A 19,242-nucleotide genomic window follows, 5' to 3' on the forward strand; every position below is an offset into this window, starting at 1 on the left:
GGGAAATTATTTAAAGACACCGATCCGCAGGCCCGTATTCGGTCTTCAATAACAAAACTATTTTTTGCCACTTTTTGTTGCACACCATAATAAATTTTGCCTTAGCTATGTGTGTATGAGATTTAGGGCACTGCAGGGCAGCATATTCATCATCTGTCTCCTTACCAGATCCTGCACAGACATCGCCATCTATTGGACAGTCCAAGTTATGGCATGGTTTCTATCCTTTGTTGGTAAAAACGCAATGTAAAAGTGAAACGTGAAAAATAAAAAGGGGATAACTGGTGGTATAAAAGCAAAGTCACATACAGGCTGTAATGAACCAATAGACTGTCACTAATTAAACATTCATAGAAATACACTTATGAAAATAGAAACATTCAGCTTTTGGGAAACTTGGCTAGCTTCTCTGCTTTCTTAGTACTTTTCCTGCTGGAACCACATTATAAACCTGACATGTTGTTCAAGTAGTGTCATTAATTTAATATGCATTGTTTCTCTTTACAACTTTTTTATTTATTTATTTATTTTTGCATTTAGCATCCTTACAGTCTCTGGTTGATGCCTTTAATTGTCACGTGGACACGTAAGCCACTTTGGCATATGACATAACTAACTATACAACTAAATGCGTTTATTGTGTATATATGTCTTTTTCATTGAGCTGCCACAATCATCTGGATGACATTTAAGTTTGCTATGGTGTGAAATGTAACTACAGCCCCAACGATTTATCATCAGACTGATATTTTCAGGCGATATTATCTATTATCATCTAGCATTTATAATGACTGTAAAATGAAATATTAAAAAAGTGAAGAAGAGACGGGAGAAACACTTCAACCAAGCTATGGATGTTGATGTTTTACACTTTTTGTCCACCAGAGGCCACTCTGTAACTTCTCTGTTAACAACTTACCTTTGGATACAACCAGCTGATCAGAGCAGAGTGGGGCCTAGATTAAAGAAGTAAAGAAATCCCTAGACATAACAAATATTTGGGCAATTTATTTATGTATGTGCCAGAAAGAAAAACAAATATGGACTGGTATATCAAGCTATTGGATTTTTTTTAAATTCTCAAATAGTGATGTCTTAAAAATCTTATATGGGTCAGGCTCTAACTGTAACCCATGACCTGCTTAGTGGATGCAAACAAACAAAAATACTGCAATAAGATATGAAGCAATACTTATACAAAACTGACAACAATATTGTATTATAATACAATATTGTACTAACAATACAATACTGTTCCTGCAGTTGGTGTCTTCAAGAACATACTTTCATGTGATGACACACACATGCAAAGATTTGTACGGTTAAAAAAACAAACAAACAAAACGTGGCCAGTTTACCCTTCTTAGTGCCCCTCAGATACAGTGCTGTTTGTGTCTGACAACCAGTAGTATATAGCTGTCATGATTATATAGCTGACACCAGCCACCATAACATATTTGATAATACTTTTTTAAAGAAAACTTCAAAAACTTATTTTTGGTGAGCTTCAAGTGATAATATATCATATATATCATATGATATGTTATCACTTGTTGACAGCACTGCAAACCCTTAGCCTTCTCTCAGTGAGCTTCATGATGCAGTCACCTGAGTTGGATTTCACTTCACAGGTGTGCCTTCTCTGGGTTCATTTGTGGGATTTCTTGCCTTCTTAATGGGGTTGGGATCATCAGTTGTGTTGTGTTGGTACATAGCCCTATTTCACAACTGTTAACATTCATGTTATGGCAAGAACCAATCAAAAAGATATAATATAATCCATTTAATATAATGTTTTACTTTGTAATTATGTAACCAAATTACACTGAATTCTTCTTTCTTTCTTTTTTTCTTTTTTACATGTAATCAAATTACTTTAAATCATCATTTTGGGTATCTTGAGTGCAGTACTTCTGGGATGTATACTGAGTTCTCTGTGTGCTAAGAAGCTCAATCAAATACCTGTTATGTGTACTGCAGTGAGCCAGATCCCTACGTACTGAGACTCAAACTGCATACAAAGTACAACATTCACACTTGCAAAAATACACTAAGTGTCACTGACAGGACTTTTGGTACTCACTGTTAATTCCTACCAGAATTCTCAAGGGAGTCATGGTAACTGTTCACCAAGCCTTTCTTTTTTTTTTTTGAAATAATCACTGACTGAACAAAACCTGTATTTTTCAGTTTGTACTTAAGAAAAATAATAATATATTTTTTAAAAAGGGCAGTGAAAGATTTTTAAGATCTTTCAGGTTCATTGTCCCATGCTTTAAACATGAGTCCTGACACTCCTTAGAACCATAATCCGTGTGGTCATGCATTACTGTCAGTGAGGAGTTTTTTTCCTCCTGACCAGTTCATTGAAATTCCCTGCATGTCTGTAAGGCTTTTTCATGCTTCAGGTCTTGACATACAGTAGGAGTGGTTCTTTACAAGGTTTATGGAGTTTTGTAGTCAGACTACACAGCAAGGTCAAACTGTCTTTTTTCCTCTCTTGCTGGATATGTTTGCATATTAAATGTAGCATAGTTTAACAAGTATTTCAAAGACTTTTTACTCCATAAAATGAATAATTACAATTGTTGTGAAATCTGGTTCCCATGAATATTGTGCACATCTTTCTGTTTCTAGACAGTTGAGTGTCCTTTCTTCTTGTAATCTACCATATTTACCTTTGAAAGGTTTCAATATTTTTAACAGTTAACAATAAGTGCAACAAATACTGCAGAGTGGGATGATGGCAAAATATATATCCACCTCATAAACAAGAGCCTAAAACCACAACTATGAACTGTAATTTGGATAGTTTGGACTGGAGTGCAGCTTTTGTTTATATACTTTTTATGAAGTTAACAAGGTTTGGGAAATATATTTGAGACGATTATGAGAATGGTTTCTTATGAAACATAGTTCACTGTATTAATGTATTTCTAATGTATTTAATCCTGATGGTATTTTGTCAGTTTTTAAAATCTTTTTTATGTTGTATTTAGACAGATAAAAATAGGGCCCCAGTAAGAGAGCAGCCAGAAATCCTTTTTATATAGGCAGAAAACTGCTGACTTTATCCAGAGTTTCCATAGTATTTGATTGGGCACATCATAATTTATCAATCTCATATATTCCTAAAGCACATTTTCTCTCCTTTCACTTCCTGGCCCTGATTTAGCCTATACGGTAGAATTTCCGGCCAAAACAAGTTTACAACATGAACTTCACCCAGATTAACAATTTCGGAGTTTATTGAGAGCATTTAAATGCAACATGTTACGTCGTTGACGAGTTTGACGAATCGCACAGGAGCCGGGACGCCTCCCACCCTCAGTGTTGAGCGGAGCCGCTAGAGTGGAGAAACACATAGCGGAGTCCGGTCCATCTCTACCGCAGCTAGCTAACCCCGCAGCAAGGCCACTGCGGGAAGATGGCGACGGAAAAAGTGAAGCATGAAGGAAGAGTTAAAATTGGACATTACATTCTCGGAGACACTCTCGGAGTGGGGACGTTTGGGAAGGTTAAAGGTATGTGTAACTGTCTCAGGCGTTTGTGCATCCTGCCAGCTGCGAGACGGTGGGAGAGGGAGCTTTTAGCTTAGCTGCTAAGCTAGCATACTAGGAAAGCTAACTTGTCGCAGTGCTGGGGAGGCAACACACTTGTTGTCGCGTTATTTTCTGAACTTTTTGTGTGTGTGACAAAACGCAGGTTTTAGAGCATGTCGTTGTAGTTTCTAAGATAAAGAAGACACTGCAAGTTTTATGAAATTGGGCTGTAGCTGGTCACATAGTTTGCCATTTAGCGTCGGTTGCGTTGCGTGCTAGCGAGCGAAGCGCTTGTTGAGACATACACCGGGAAGTCAGCCCTCGTCATTGATGTTGCCGCAAGCAAGAGTACATTTTAATCGGTAAAGTACGGTTTCCTCTCTCTTGCCTTTAAACCCAACTCTGCGCTACATTTATTCACAACTTCTTTCCCCACGAGTCGTATTTGTTGCCTGTTTCAAGCATTCAATGTTATTTCTGAAATTTCGATGGAAAGAGTTGGACAAACTCTGCTGAATCTACGCCCACTTTGTCAGTGCACAGGGCTGAACGCTTAGAAGCTTAAGTCAATATACAACTTGAGTTGTATCAACACGCAATGGACTAAAAACCTGTTTTATTTCTTAAAAGTAATCGTGTCTGTGCGTTTTGTTTACCTTACAGGCTGTTCTGTTCAGTAGAAACACTGAAACCACAATATATATCGAAATGGAGTGGAACCACCGCAAGCTGTGTGATCGGTTAATTCCCAATGAGTCACCTCCCAGCTCTCAGCTATTTGTTGATGTTGAGGGAAAAGAGCTAGAGTTGGTGCTGTGTGATTATGGTCTTGATTACTACCGACACAGCTGGTAAATCAAAACCAGCTGTTTGCTAACTCCCATGGGCAAATGCGCTGTCTTCCCACCATCCATTGAGATGCTATCTTTTTGTATCTTGTGCGGCTTTTTACCGCTTTCAGTTATGAGGACTCTGTATTTGACCTATTTGCTCATGTATTGACTGTGTATCCCCACTCATCTTTACAGATCATTTAGCATGTGCTAGGATTTTTTTCTTTTTCTTTTTTTTAAAATATAACTTTCAGCTGGAGACTTTATAAAGTAGAGATGTGGCGTTCAAAGACTCTTGAATTTACATATTTGAGAGAATGCTGACACAGCAGATAGAAGTAAAATTTGCAAACTTGTTAGAGGTTTTGGTTAGCTTTGACTGATGTTTAGTAAGTATGTGCCCTAATGTTGCTGGAAGTTGTTTCAACATTGTGCGTGGCAAGATTTGCTTCTAGAAGGACTTTTGTTTCAGCATTAGATTTATCACACTCAGTAGGCAGCCAGTTTCAGCAAAAAACAAGAGAACTGTTTTACAGTCTTTCCATAATACCAAATGACAAAGCTATGCTTTGATATGCTTGAGTGATTGAATATGGTTGACTGAAAACAAAATACTTTTTTTCCCTTTCTTCCATTTTTTTTCTTTAATTTGAATGTTTTTATTTTTTTTATATTCTTAAAATTGTGATAGGAGGTGGTGATTTAGATCTCCCATTCCTCACACTGACTTCAGGATATTGGTCCTATTGCTGCTGTCCTTCATCCACCATGCTGCCTTCTGTTTCCAAAATAGGTTTCACCTCTAAGATTCGTAGCATGTCTGGTAACCTTTATCCTAATAGTGTAAACAACAAATTACACCTTTCCTTAAGTTGTGTGAAGATGCCTTGTTTTGCATAATACTTCACCATTCCCTATTTTATATGGCCTTGGTTGTAATAGAAATGCTCCATCCACTCTCTTTCTATCCTTCAGTGGGCCAACATGAGCTGACCAAGCATCAAGTGGCAGTGAAGATCTTGAACAGGCAGAAGATCCGCAGTTTGGACGTGGTGGGAAAGATTCGCCGGGAGATCCAGAACCTCAAGCTTTTCAGGCACCCTCACATAATTAAACTGTAAGTCCTAGATTACACCCTGCTCGCTTTTCCATAATCCCCTTGCCACCACATTAATGCCACCCACTGAGCTATTTTCAGGCCTTTATAGTGTTTTAGAATGCATCCATCTAGGACAGTATCTGTCTGACTCAGTCCACTCTCTCTTCTGACCTCTCCCTATTGTGCAGTATTGACTGTTTCGTTATTCCCTCAGTTGGTCTTTCATTTTAACGTACAAAAGTGCACTGGCTTTGCCTTTGTTGTGGGTAGCTGTGTAGCTTGCTCTGCTGGTATTATTGTCAACATCTGGTAGGCTAAAACAGATAAGTGTGTCATTTCAAATGAGTAATTTTTTAACGTCATAGTCTGAGCTGACTGTGCCATAATGTTCTGGTGCTCTAAGCTAAACTTACTATTTGACAGTTGTCAGGGGACTTCCTGTTTGGTAAGGGAATGTTCACAGACTTGAGGCCACAGTTACAGGGTCATTAAACTGACTGGGGGGGTATAATTGCCTGAAATACCCGTTCCATGTTAAAAAATGTAAGCTATGTCTGTGTGTCTACGCATGAGAGACTGATTCCATCTTTGGCAGGGTGCACAGACCACTGGGGCAAAGTACATAACATTGTCTGTCTAGCGGGGATAATAACAGATCGAGTAATGTAACATAATACTGCTTCATTTTTATTGATGGGATGTTTTCTGCAATTGCAACACATCAGATTCACAGTTAGTGAACATCTCTAACATCTGCTGAGCTACAAACTGCATGGCAGACATTATTGCCTTTGGTTTTATCCAGCATGGTAGTGCGTATGTTGTGTGTGTATTGGATTTACAAAAGCTCTGAATGTTTTCTTAAAATATCTTAACACTGTCACATTGTCAATGCATTTTTTGTTGTTGTTGTTGTCTGTATTTAAAACTTGTAAAATCTGAGCTTTAGAGGCTGCACACAATGTGGTTTCTGGGACTTGCTATCAAGAATTTCTCCTGGTTTGATTCTACAGCTTGATAATGGTTATGTAAAACAGCAACAGATGTGGCTTATGTGCAAAGAGAGCTACACAGCATTTTAGTGCAAATAGATGCAGGTATGATGAATGCCACTAATGGACTGCAAGTATGCAGTGGAGTCTAACTCATAGCTCAGTCTGTTGTCTGTCTGGCAGCAGAAACATAAAAATGCTCAATTGTTTTTGTATTATATTATAATATTCAACATTTGCACAAAGTGCTGCTCTCATACACTTTTTTTTCCCAATACTGAGCACACCAATTTTCTTCCATGGCAACTAAGTTTCTTCCTGTTTGTGAGGAATTGTTTTTCTTTGTTACAGGAAACCAAAAATTAGATGTGTTAACAATCTCCTGTGGGTTGAACTGAGCTGCTGGTTGATTAAATTACTTTGTTAAAATTAATCATAAATGGGCTAAAATAGACCATTGGCAAAGTAACATTAAAACTAAAAATTTGAGTCAGCTGTCCAAAACTAAGCACATATTCCGATTATTCTTTGTAATAATTATTAAATGGTAACAGACATGTCTAAATGTTTTCTTGTATAATACCTTCCAACTCCTAATAACCCACATGACTTGTGTTTTGACTGTAGGTATCAGGTTATCAGCACCCCTACAGATATCTTCATGGTGATGGAGTATGTCTCAGGGGGAGAGCTCTTTGACTACATCTGCAAAAATGGAAAGGTACTTTAGGACTGGAAACTTGTATATTGATTCCAAACTTCTTTAACCCTTTCAATCATTTCATGTTGCACAGATGTTGTGTAGTTTATCATTAGTGAGATAAAGAGAACGCAGATAAGTATCATACACTTGTCATCATCAGACTACAGTGGAGATAAAGTAATCTTTGAACTTTGTAAACTGTGAAGGCTGAAAAAGATATTCAAAACACAACATGAGGTGCTGCTTAGTCATCAGTGATGTTCTGACTGAGGAAGGAAAGATCACACCTAATGAATAATTTCTGCTTTGACAGTTGGATGAAAAGGAGAGTCGACGACTGTTCCAGCAGATCATTTCAGCAGTAGACTACTGCCACAGACACATGGTGGTACATCGAGACCTTAAGCCAGAAAATGTGCTGCTTGATGCGCATATGAATGCTAAGATTGCAGACTTTGGTGAGTAGTTCTTGGACTTGAATCGAGAAGTCTCAGCAGGAACCACTGTTTTAGTTTGTTAATTATACACACATTAGTAATAGTAATTAGGGCTGTTCGATATAAGAATATATATCGGATGACGATATAAAAACGGCTATCGTTTAATTTTACGCTATCGTTTGTTTCGTGGTGTCGCAAAATAAACTGTTTACGGCAATATTTTTTTTTCATCGTTTTGATGGTCACTGTAGTGGCTATATTAATTTCTTAAAGTTCTCTCTTTCTCTTATATTCAATATAACTACACTACGGACGGACAAGCGCCTGTATTTATGCGTTGTCTTTAGCAACAATGACGGTAAAACCACAAACTTTTCACAATAAAGCTCAAGATCCTGTTGAGACTTTTCAAAATAAACTGAATCACGTGAAAGAGTATGCAGAGTATTTTCGGATGAGAAGCAAAAAAGAGCCGTCAGTAGAGCAGGGCGATATGACCAAAAATATTTATCACGATATACATTTGAAAATTTGCAATAACGATATAACTGACGATATAATTGACACCAGACAAAATACTTTACAACTCCTCAACTTTATTAGTGCAAAAAAACCCCCAAAAAACATCAATGTATTTTCTCTTAAACAAGCAGCTGTTTTTTTTTTTTTTTTTTAAATGCGCATTAAAGTTATATAAAAATTTAACAGTGCAAATGCAAATTCCTTTCTGACAGTTTAACCAAAAGGCATTTCCAGTGGAAACTGGCCGGCACAACCGTATATAATATCCACAAAACTAAAAAAAGAGGTTATACACCACAGTACGGTAATATTATGTTGAAGCACAGTACGTATCACTCCGCGAGGCTCCTGCCTACGATAGCCATAATGCTCCAACAATCCATCAAGCGGTGCGGCTTCGTAGCTTAGCAAAGTTGTACTAAAGCATTTGACAGATTTTTCCAGCACAGTCTACCAAATAAAATCGTTTTGAGGTCAGTAAACACAACCAGAATTCATACATAAGGCACACGGGATTATAAGGGGCACTGTCGATTTTCAGAAAAATCAAAGGATTGATTTTAAGTGTGCCGTATTTTCCAAAACAACATGGTAATAACGACGGCCCGCTAGCATGCGCTACCAAAAATAGTCCTTTGTTGTGTATCTGACGGACGAAAGCTAAACCAGTTCCACACCACTGAAGTTGCAGCATTTTTACAAACCAGTTCTGGTTCATCTATTTCATTTAACGATCCGCTTTCGCTCTTCTCATTCTGCGTCGCCGCTATGTGCGTATGTAAACAAAGGCACTGCGCATGTGCGTTTTACCCATATTCTATCGCGATATTTCATTTTCCTATCGTTGCCCAACATTACACCGGTATTATCGTGAACGGTATGATATAGCCCAGCTCTAGCCGTCAGATGCTAAAAAGTAAACCTTAGACTCAAACGTTAGAACAGGCTTTTCCCTGCACCACGCCGTGTAATAAATACTCACAAAGAAAACGGCAGCCGTTACAACTTATGTCTAAAAAATGTATCGTTTCATGCATTGGTTAAAACACTCGACTCCAGCTACATGACGCTCAGTTGGAAACACTTCACGCAAGTCGAGCTGCCCGAGATTCACAGAATTTACAAAAAGAATTTACATTTTTGTGATTTTTATATCGTTTCGGACGATAATGTCTTATATCGGGATATGAGATTTTGTGTCATATCGCACAGCCCTAATAGTAATGATAATGTTTAGAGCACTTTCATAAAAAGTCCTTTCCAAAGCCAAGAATAAACAAAGCTAAAAGCAAACACAGTAATAAATAATTAAAACACCATAATCCATAACTGAAGCATAAATAAACAAAAAGACAATAATACCCCAAGAACTACATACAATAGAAAACAGGTGTCAGTTGAACTTGACAGTCTAATGTCAGACAGAAGGCTTTTCCATAATGTTAGGGCATGATATAAAAATATGTTGTTTTCTTAACCTTTGGGACCTTCAGGACACCACTCCCCTGAGAGTGTAGGGGACCTATAGGTACATATGGTCTCACGAGATCACTCGGGTAGCTTGGTGCTCTGCTAGTTAATATTTTATAAGACTGCAGCAGTACAAAATCCATGGTGCTGCAATATGAACCAACTGCAGACCTCTAAAGATTTTCTTGGGCAAACCTCACAGTAAAGCATTGCTATGATGCAAGATGTCACAAAGACATGAACTAGAACCTTGGCGTCCTTGAGCGCCATCATATGTCTGATTGTAGACATTTTTCTCACCAAATTAAAAGGCAAATTAAAGGCTCTGATCAAAAAACAACAAGATTCTTACCAAATCCTCAGTGGATCACACAGTCATCAAAACACAAAGACAACTGGTCATACTTATGACTCACTCTTGCCATTCCAGTCACTGACATCTCAGTTTTAGCTGAGTTTAACCCACTGGTGCTGCATATTATTGAAAATAAAAGTGGGCCAGGGACTGACCCTTGTAATCAGATCAATCAGATCAGAAACTTTATTGTCATTATCACAGGTACAATGAAATTAAGAATGTTCCCCGATCATTGCATGTAGACTTCATACTTAATAGTGCACGACACAGAAAATAATTTAAAGCATATATTGAGATCTTTCTGGAAAGTATGGTCTCAACTGTTGACACACCTGAGATGACATAGTGTTTCATAAGCCTGTTCTTAAGTATTTTGTGGTCCACTGTTTCAACCACAGCGCTAAGGTCTAATAACAAGAGAACAGAGATTGAGTCAGTCCAACACAAGTAACAGATCATTTACCACCGTTAAAAATGCCGATTCTGTAGAGTCGTTAACTTGAAAGGCAGACAAATCATATATTAACTAGTATTTCACAACTTGATTACAAGTTACTTTCTCAAAAGATTTTTACAAAACCTCCAGATTTGAAACAGAATTTCAAAAAATTGTCCTCCAAATCTGACTACATTTGGTATTTTGATGGGTTTTTAGTGTGAGCTTTTACCACATAGGTTCATAATCCATGAGCAGATTCCAGGGTTGTTTAGTGCGAGCATGAAAACACATTCTAATAACAGTCTGTTATTTCAACGATCAATCATTTCTGGCAGTAGTGTGCCAGAAACATAAAATATGTTTCAGAAAATCCTTCATACATTCCTTAAATTTGGCTAAGCAAATATACAGAACTACATTCAAGACTTTGATAATATTAAACTATTCTAGTGTGCATTGGTTGTTATTTAACCTGCAGTTATTCCAAATTATTTTGAATCTTTAGTAAAGTATTTTTGTCACTCTTCTGTTAATTCATGAATCATGTTCACCATTGCTACCAGTGAAAAAGACATTGTCTCCTTGCTGAGAGGATGAACTGCAGTAAGTGGAGAATCTTAAAAAAATGGTACAGCTAATTATAAAGCAGCTTTTTTGGGGGGCCGACAGAAAACGAAACATTACTGCTTTAGTATTTTTCACGTTAGTTATATACTTAATAAAGCACTTTAAGCTAAAACCAAACTAGAATAGTTTGAAACTGCATTAAAAACATTAAATGTTTATGTGAGGTAAATAATTGAAGTTGTTGTGTTTTGAAAAGTGTGCATATTATATAATAGTTAAAATCTTTTGCAGGTTTGTCAAACATGATGTCAGATGGAGAGTTCCTCAGAACAAGTTGTGGTTCTCCAAACTATGCTGCTCCTGAGGTCATCTCAGGAAGGTAATGGCTTATTTTAAATTCTGTTTGGTTTTTTCTTTTCTTCTAATGATACTTTACTTACATTTCGAAGTGAGACAGAAACACAACTCAAAAACACAGCCTAGTTAAAAATAGATTTTGTGATTCTTTCTTTTTACGCCTCCTCAGGTTATATGCTGGACCAGAGGTGGATATTTGGAGTAGTGGGGTGATTCTCTACGCCTTGTTGTGTGGAACACTTCCCTTTGATGATGATCATGTGCCAACACTTTTTAAGAAGATCTGTGATGGGATCTTCTTCACCCCACAGTATCTGAACCCTGCAGTAATAAGCTTACTGAAACACATGTTGCAGGTGGACCCGATGAAAAGAGCCACCATCAAAGAGATCCGGTAAGCCTGGCGGAGTATTTACAAAGTCAAAAATCCTATAGGCTTTGTTTTGTTTTTGTTTGTTTTTGGTTGTCTAGATTGTAAATCACATTATTTCATGATGGCAAGGGACTGTCTGCGTAGAAAATTAGTTCTGTTGGTGCTGTTTGCATTCATGATCTTTTAACTACCAAAATGATTCTTCGCCACAGAGAGGATGAGTGGTTCAAAAAAGATCTGCCAAAGTACTTGTTCCCTGAGGACCCCTCCTACAGCAACAACATGATCGACGACGAGGCCCTGAAGGAGGTTTGCGAGAAGTTTGAGTGCACAGAGGAGGAGGTCCTTGCCTGCATATACAGTCGCAACCATCAGGATCCATTGGCTGTTGCCTACCATCTCATCATTGACAATCGTCGCATCATGAGCGAAGCCAAGGATTTCTACTTGGCATCTAGCCCTCCTGACTCTTTTCTAGATGACCAACACCTGACTTCATCAGGTGCAGCGATAGTGAAGCCTCACCCTGAGCGTGTACCTTTTCTCGTGGCGGAGACTCCTCCCAGGAGTATCCGTCACACACTGGATGAACTGAACCCTCAGAAGTCCAAGCACCAGGGTGTTAGGAGAGCCAAGTGGCACCTGGGTATACGCAGTCAAAGTAGACCAAATGATATCATGACCGAGGTGTGCCGTGCAATGAAACAGCTGGACTATGAGTGGAAGGTAAGGAAGAAGAGGGACAAGATATAGGAGGAAAGGCTTAATATTTACAATTTAAAAAAAAAAAATGTAGTAAAATGTAATCTCACAGTTAGTTATTGAAGTTGGATTGTATTAAAAGTTTAATAAGCTCCAGGTGTACTTTTTAAAGCATCACAAAGACACATTATCCTTCCTTTCAATAATTTTCTAGGTTGTGAATCCATACTATCTGCGTGTGAGAAGGAAGAATCCTGTTACTGGGATGCTTGCCAAGATGAGCCTTCAACTGTACACAGTGGACAGCAGAACCTACCTCCTTGACTTCCGTAGCATAGATGGTAAGTTTCACCTTCACTAGTCTGTAGCAGTAGGTGAGGAAACAGTCTGCATTTAGATCACCACTCATTTGCATAAGCACCCGGCAGGATACACTGATAAGGTTACATAGCTAACCTGTGTATGGCTCAAATATTAGAGAATAAAACACATGAAAGATCATACACGAGGCCGTTATTTGTGATGATTCAAAGTGCACCATTAAATCTGTGTCATAGCCTGACCCGCACATTCCCAGAAATGTAACTACATATGACGCAGATGTCAATATCTGTTTATTGATTAGCACATGGATTATACCACAGGGAAACAAGATGTAATAGAATGTAATTACATGCTGTGCAGAGGCTAATATTCTGCCAGTGTAGATGCCTTTGTGTCTCATTTTATTACCTCTGGCGATACGTGCATAAACTCAAGGTCAGTTGTGAATTCCCCTTATCTTCCTGTGTTTCAATAAAAGTAACTGTTGTTCGAGATTTATTAGTTCCATGAACTGCTCGGTTTCAATTATGATGGCAGACACACCAGCAATGTTCCCTCTAATTTTTCACGTGTCTGAGCGAACACACAAACTCCCTGAGCGATCCCTTGGACCACTGTGAGCGACAGCAGATGTGTTGTTTTTTTGTTTTTGTTTTTTTTTTTTTTTTTTTTTATAAAGCTCTGACTTATGAGTATGAATCTGTGGTCTGGGAGAGAGTCCTGTAACTCTCTGCCTGCAAAATATAGTATATAATGACCAATGTTGGGCAATTAATTATATAGTTCTTCAAAAAAATGACTGAGTTATGCAAACAACAACGTTTTTTTGTAGCTTTTTTTTTTTTTTTTTTTTTTTTTTTAAATGCAGCCAAGGCGTTTTTTTAAAAGAAACATTTCAAACTATTGACAGAACAATCAGCTGTTCTGCATCAAATCTGATGCCACACAAATTATTTGTGCCACTCGAAAAAATAATTTCTGTCCACTATGAGATAAAGGAGAACAACAGCCTGATACCTGCAGAGACCTTGCCAGCAGTGCGCAATTGCGCACGTGCGCAGCTTAGAGCGAACATTGCACACCAGCATACAAATGCAAACAAGGACAGGTGGGGATTCAACACAGTACTGTGCAAAATGAGGAAATTGTGTTAAAGGGCAGTAATAACACATCAGTGTTTGGGCATTATTTGACTCATGAAGCTCAATGGCAGCAGTACAGCATGTGTTGTAATTTACCGATGGATCAAGTTTTGATTGCTTGTATTGTAATATATTTAATTTTTAAAACTAGTCTCATACAACTTACACTCAGTTTTGCAACATTTGACCAGTTAACCTAGATCTTCAGGTAAGCCCTTTACTCAGTTCTCTGTATCTTCGGTGTTTATCTGGATTTTGTCCTCTAGTATGCTGCCTCAGTGTGGAATTTATAAATGATTAACTCATGGATGATGGTTTGGGAAGTCTGTGTAGGTGTTTGGCATTACCTCAAAGGAAAACATGAGATTGAAGAGCTGTTGTGTGCTTCTGATACATCACAGGCTTTCCATTTAAAGTATGTGAAGCTTTGGCTTTGGGCTACAGCAAAGTCCATCATTAAGCTTGTGTTTATCTGAACTTATACCTGATGACTCAGAAATATAGAAAATATTATGCTGATTGTTAACATTTGTCTATAACTACACATAATTAATCGCATGGCTTTATAGCTTAGCTTAATTTAGGTTTTAAACTATTTGCGTGATAGTTTAGCAGCATTTCTTAAATTAATCATTTACCTGCAGTAATATTTGTTGCAGGTCTTAACAAAATTATCTGGGAACTAAGTTTGAGAGACTGCAAACATATTAATACATATTAAATGGTTTGATCAAGCAAGATTCGGCATTGTTAAATGTCCATCTGGTGGACAACATGGAGGACTATGAGAGAAGTTGTAAAAAGTATAAGCCATCAGCAGCTGTATCAGTGCAACAGTCCTGCCTCCTGTTGGGAACCTGGGTGCTAATGCTGTTAGCAAGTTCATAATAGGACTGCTGTAGCAGCAGCAGTTCAGGTACAACCAAATTGGGCACAAATCGGGCACCAGATCAGGAAAGTTGGATGCATCCTCTGACACTGCATGGGAAGGAAAGGGATGTGTGAATGTGGATTACAAGAAAGGTTTTCACCTATATATACAGCACTTGCCTCATTTCTTTATATTTTGCTTCCAAGCAGCGAGAGCTTTTTTTGTGTAAGGGGTCTTGAGCAATAGTTCTCCAGGATTTCTGAGGGTTTTTCTTTGGACATTGGCTACTTTTTTACTCATTTGAAGTCCAATCCCTCTGTCTTAGGCTACGTCCACACGTACACAGGTATTTTTGAAAACTGAGATTTACCGTTTTCGTTTTCAAAAATAATCCAGTCCACACATAAAGGCAGAAATGAAGGAAAACGCTGCTATGAACATGCCAAAGCAGCAGGTGGCGCTAGATTCCTAACCGTGCAGAAATGTTGGCCAATCAGAAGTCTAGAAGCCTCGTGGGGAAAAGTAAACAAAGCTGGGGCATAGAAGCAGAACCGAGTCGTATGTGTGGAGGGACAGTAACTGTGTGTATATGTAAGCATTTAAACACTGCAGAGAGTACAATTAACAGTATTGTAGAAATTCATTTCACCGAAACGATAACGTGGCGCAAAAATATCCACCCTGGCCGGAGTTTTTAAAAATCTCAGTTTTCAGTGACCAAAAACGCCGTTTACGTGTGGACGAAAGGTGCAAACGCATAGAAAAATCTGCGTTTTCAAAAATACGTGTGGACGTAGCCTTAACATTTTGTTTGTTAAGCCATTTAACACTAACCTGTGACTCATTCAATCACAGAAAAGGGACCGAGCTCAAGAGATAAACAAATAGTTCCAGCTATTTTTCCTGGCAAATTATAAAGAAATGAGGGCTGGCTCAAGACCTTGACTGTTTGACACCTCCTGTCACTGCAAGTGTGTGTCTAACACCCCAGATTATAATAATTTGACCAAGCAAAGTGGACATTGGGACTGCAGTAATCTCATAAATATATCACGGTCAGCAGTATTTTGATCGAGAAAATTAAAATACAGTTGTATGCAGTCTGTTTCCAGCATTAAAACTGGTACTAACAAAATGCATAACCACATTCATAGGAGGCAGGTCATGCACCGGCAAATATAGCTGCATTTAGAATATGTTCATTTTAGAAAGCCGAATAGCTTATATTAAAATTTGTTTACTGGTCAACCCCTCATGAACCAAAGGCTTTTTATCTCAGTAAATGGTGGCTAAGAAGAAGTCAGTGAACAGAGATGTATGTGGGTGTTAGAGCCATGGACTGTGTAGCCACAGCTGCTTTGAGAGGAAATGGTGAACGCTGCTTTGGCTTGTGCATATTTCATGAACTGAACCCAAAATTGTTCAAACTCTGGGTGTCAGGATGATCTGGGTGTCCGCAGTGCAATATCTATATTACAGTTTATTAGGTTAAAAGGAAGAAAATAATCTTTATTTTTGACTACAAAAATCTTACACTTTATCCCTAACCTAAACAATCGACTAAGTATAAACTAGTGATTAATTTCACTGTTTACAGCAGTGTCTCTGTGGCAGGAATTGAATTGAGTATTTTCCAAGACTTGTAGATACCCTAGTGATACCCATTGAACTTCTTGTGTTTGAAAATCAGTTTGTCTTATTGTTCAGATGATATGTTGGAGACAAAATCTGGAAGTGCTACCCCTCTGCGCTCTGGCTCTGTGGGCAACTACCGGACCGCTATTAAGAACGATGTAGATGGAGCAGAACTTCCAGGTACACCTAGTACCGTGCACCCCACCAAGACTGGAGAAGGCTCTTTGACGTCATCGTTGACCTCATCCATCGATTCCACAGGAGGCGGGGACAATGCATCTGTCCCTCGACCAGGAAGCCACACCATCGAGTTCTTTGAGATGTGTGCAAATCTTATTAAACTACTTGCACGATAGCTCGCAAAACAATCGCTAGCCTTTTTCTCCCTCTGAGTGTCTTTATAGCAATAAGCATGCAACTGAATCGTGGCTCAGTTCATCCCGGCTGAGGATGAAGTGATTGTTCCATGGCACTGATGCAGGTTGGTGTTCCCTAAGCTGAAGGGATGTATACTGAGCTGACTGGGGATGCAAAGGGTTACTGGGGGAAAGACAAATGACTAGCTGATTAATTAGCTAGGACAGAACATTTAGGAACGAGGGTTTTACAATTTCCTGAACAACTTAATAGCAAGCGTCTACATCCAAACTACACATATGCGCAAGTGATTACACTGAATTTTCTGTACTGTAGTCAGGTGAGCACTGCTTTTCAGTACAGAGAGCAAAATCACATTCTTACCTGTACAAAAGGAAGCCACACATGGAGGTTGGGTGTTTGGGTGGCAGTCACGGGATGCAGGAAGCACTTTTGCACAAGTTTCTTTTATTTCCTGCTGCTGTTGTTTTTTTTGTTTTGTTTTTTTTGGGGGGGGGGGGGTTTTTTTGGTTCTTTTCAGTAGGGATCTGAGAATTGGTGCACATGTTCCGAAGCGTTATATATAACTAGGGTGGGCAAACCCATCACATTCATTGGAGTCTGAAGAAGTTCTGTGACTCCTGTATTTCTGTCTTGCGTCAGGGACTAAAGAATGCGTTCATCAAATTTATGTTGGGTTATTATTATTATTATTTTTTAATTCTTTTTAAGAAATTGTCAGACTAAATTTCATGGTTTTGTCCTGTTGTAAAAATGTGTTTTTGAATTTGTCTGTCGCCACCTTTTTATATATAAAGACGTAAACATATTTATCAGTGCATTAAGTAGGTGGAGTGTTGGTTGTAAAGGAAATTGATTTTTTCTTTCTTTCTTTCTTTCTTTCTTGCAATAAGATCTATTGCTGGATGATATATATATATTATATCTTTTTTTTTTTTTTTTTTTACAGTCTGGCTTGTAATCATAATGAATTTTATTTCATTCAATCAGTTATTCTGATACACGATTGTCTTTGTATTTAACTTTAGACAGCTTTTTCCCACGACAGTCAAAATCTAGAACTATAACTTTCCATGTCGCATTAGAATGACAAGTTGATTTTTACTTATTTTCTCTTATTTCTTTAGTGTTTTTGTTTTAGATTAATGAATACGATTTCAGTATGATTACTAAGTGAAATGCCTTTTGCCTACATTTGTTTTGTAAATGCCATCACACATGAATAGGCCTCAGGGCTCAGTGAGTAGTAGCAATTACATGCAGCGCGTGGACAATGTCTGTTGGTAAGTGAATACATCCACAATGTCATTTTTGGACATGTTTTAATTTCCTGTACATTCCCTTGAAGTTTGACCTTGTTAAAGGTTTTATGTTTTTAAACCTGAAACAGACTTATGAGCTTTGAATGACATAGATCGGGGAGGTAGATCGCACTTCTGGTAACTTGCAGGCTCACAAAGTAGAGTTGGATATGTCTTTGATTATAAGTGTGATGTATCTCATTATCCATTGCCTCTCCGTGGTCTTAAAGTTTTAAGTTATGCCTGTTTGGCTGCCTTATCATTATCAGTACTGTTTATCAGTTTTATGTCAGTAAAAGTTGGAAATTGTGCCGGTCAGAATTCTTGGTGCTGTTTTTGCGGTTTTGAGGATTAAAATAATCTAATTACACTTTCTTTATGGTTGGTTTATTCATTTTTCTAGGTGCTTTGCATTACCAAAAAGGGAAAAAATTCTAACTGCAAAAACCTAAAAGATCTGATTGTCATCTTTTTATAGACATCAGTAACTACTGCCATCTTTAAAACGATGTCAACAGGATCAAGTTAAATCAAACTTTTAAGATAATTTGGGGGTGGTTCTTATTTGAATTAAAGTATTTGTATGCCCTTGCTGTAAAGTCAGAATCTTATTATCTGACATGTTTATTAGCAAATGTCAGCAATCTGAACTATCTGTTGTATGAGCATTTTACTTTTCAGAGATAATTCAGGAGTGACGATAATTGTGACCAACTTGCATCTTTTGTTCATATCCACATTTGACCTTCATGTCTCACAGACAAAATATATGGATCATGGTAAAGGCACAAACACTATGGTGGGGTTTTGTTTTTGTTTTGTTTTTTTTTTTGGGGGGGGGGGGGGGAGGAGTTGCAACCTCTGGTTATAAACTGCTTTTCATGGCTTGCTTGATACATTTTGAAAGAATGTGTGCAAAAAAGTTTTCTTTTCTTTTTGCCTCTGATGGAGTATTGTCCTAGTGGTCTGAGTTCAGCATCCGCTTCATCTGCTTCAAAGAATAATTGTTCTGTTTTTGTTTGGTGTGTAAGGGGACCCAACCAGACTGATCAGTGTAAATCTGAATGGACAGTATTGAATCATTTATATACACAACTGCATAATAAACTGCTAAAATGCACATTTATGTTTGACTTTTGTTTGTTTGTTTGTTTTTACCTGAAACATACTGTGAAGAATATATAGAATATTAAA

The 19,242-nt window shown here is 38.0% G+C and overlaps 1 protein-coding gene across 1 annotated transcript; it reads left to right on the plus strand.

Annotated features, from left to right (window-relative positions):
* Positions 1-3,283: 3,283 nt before the first annotated feature.
* prkaa1 (protein kinase, AMP-activated, alpha 1 catalytic subunit) lies at positions 3,284-19,168 on the plus strand. Its single transcript, XM_082540758.1, has 9 exons — positions 3,284-3,524; positions 5,351-5,492; positions 7,094-7,187; positions 7,483-7,627; positions 11,257-11,344; positions 11,492-11,716; positions 11,908-12,421; positions 12,612-12,738; positions 16,442-19,168. The coding sequence occupies exons 1-9, from the start codon at positions 3,428-3,430 to the stop codon at positions 16,723-16,725; spliced, it is 1,716 nt and encodes a 571-aa protein (XP_082396884.1). The 5' UTR covers positions 3,284-3,427; the 3' UTR covers positions 16,726-19,168.
* Positions 19,169-19,242: the final 74 nt, after the last annotated feature.

This window comes from Aulonocara stuartgranti (assembly GCF_965226115.1).
Source record: "Aulonocara stuartgranti genome assembly, chromosome: 7".
Lineage (NCBI taxonomy): Eukaryota > Metazoa > Chordata > Actinopteri > Cichliformes > Cichlidae > Aulonocara > Aulonocara stuartgranti.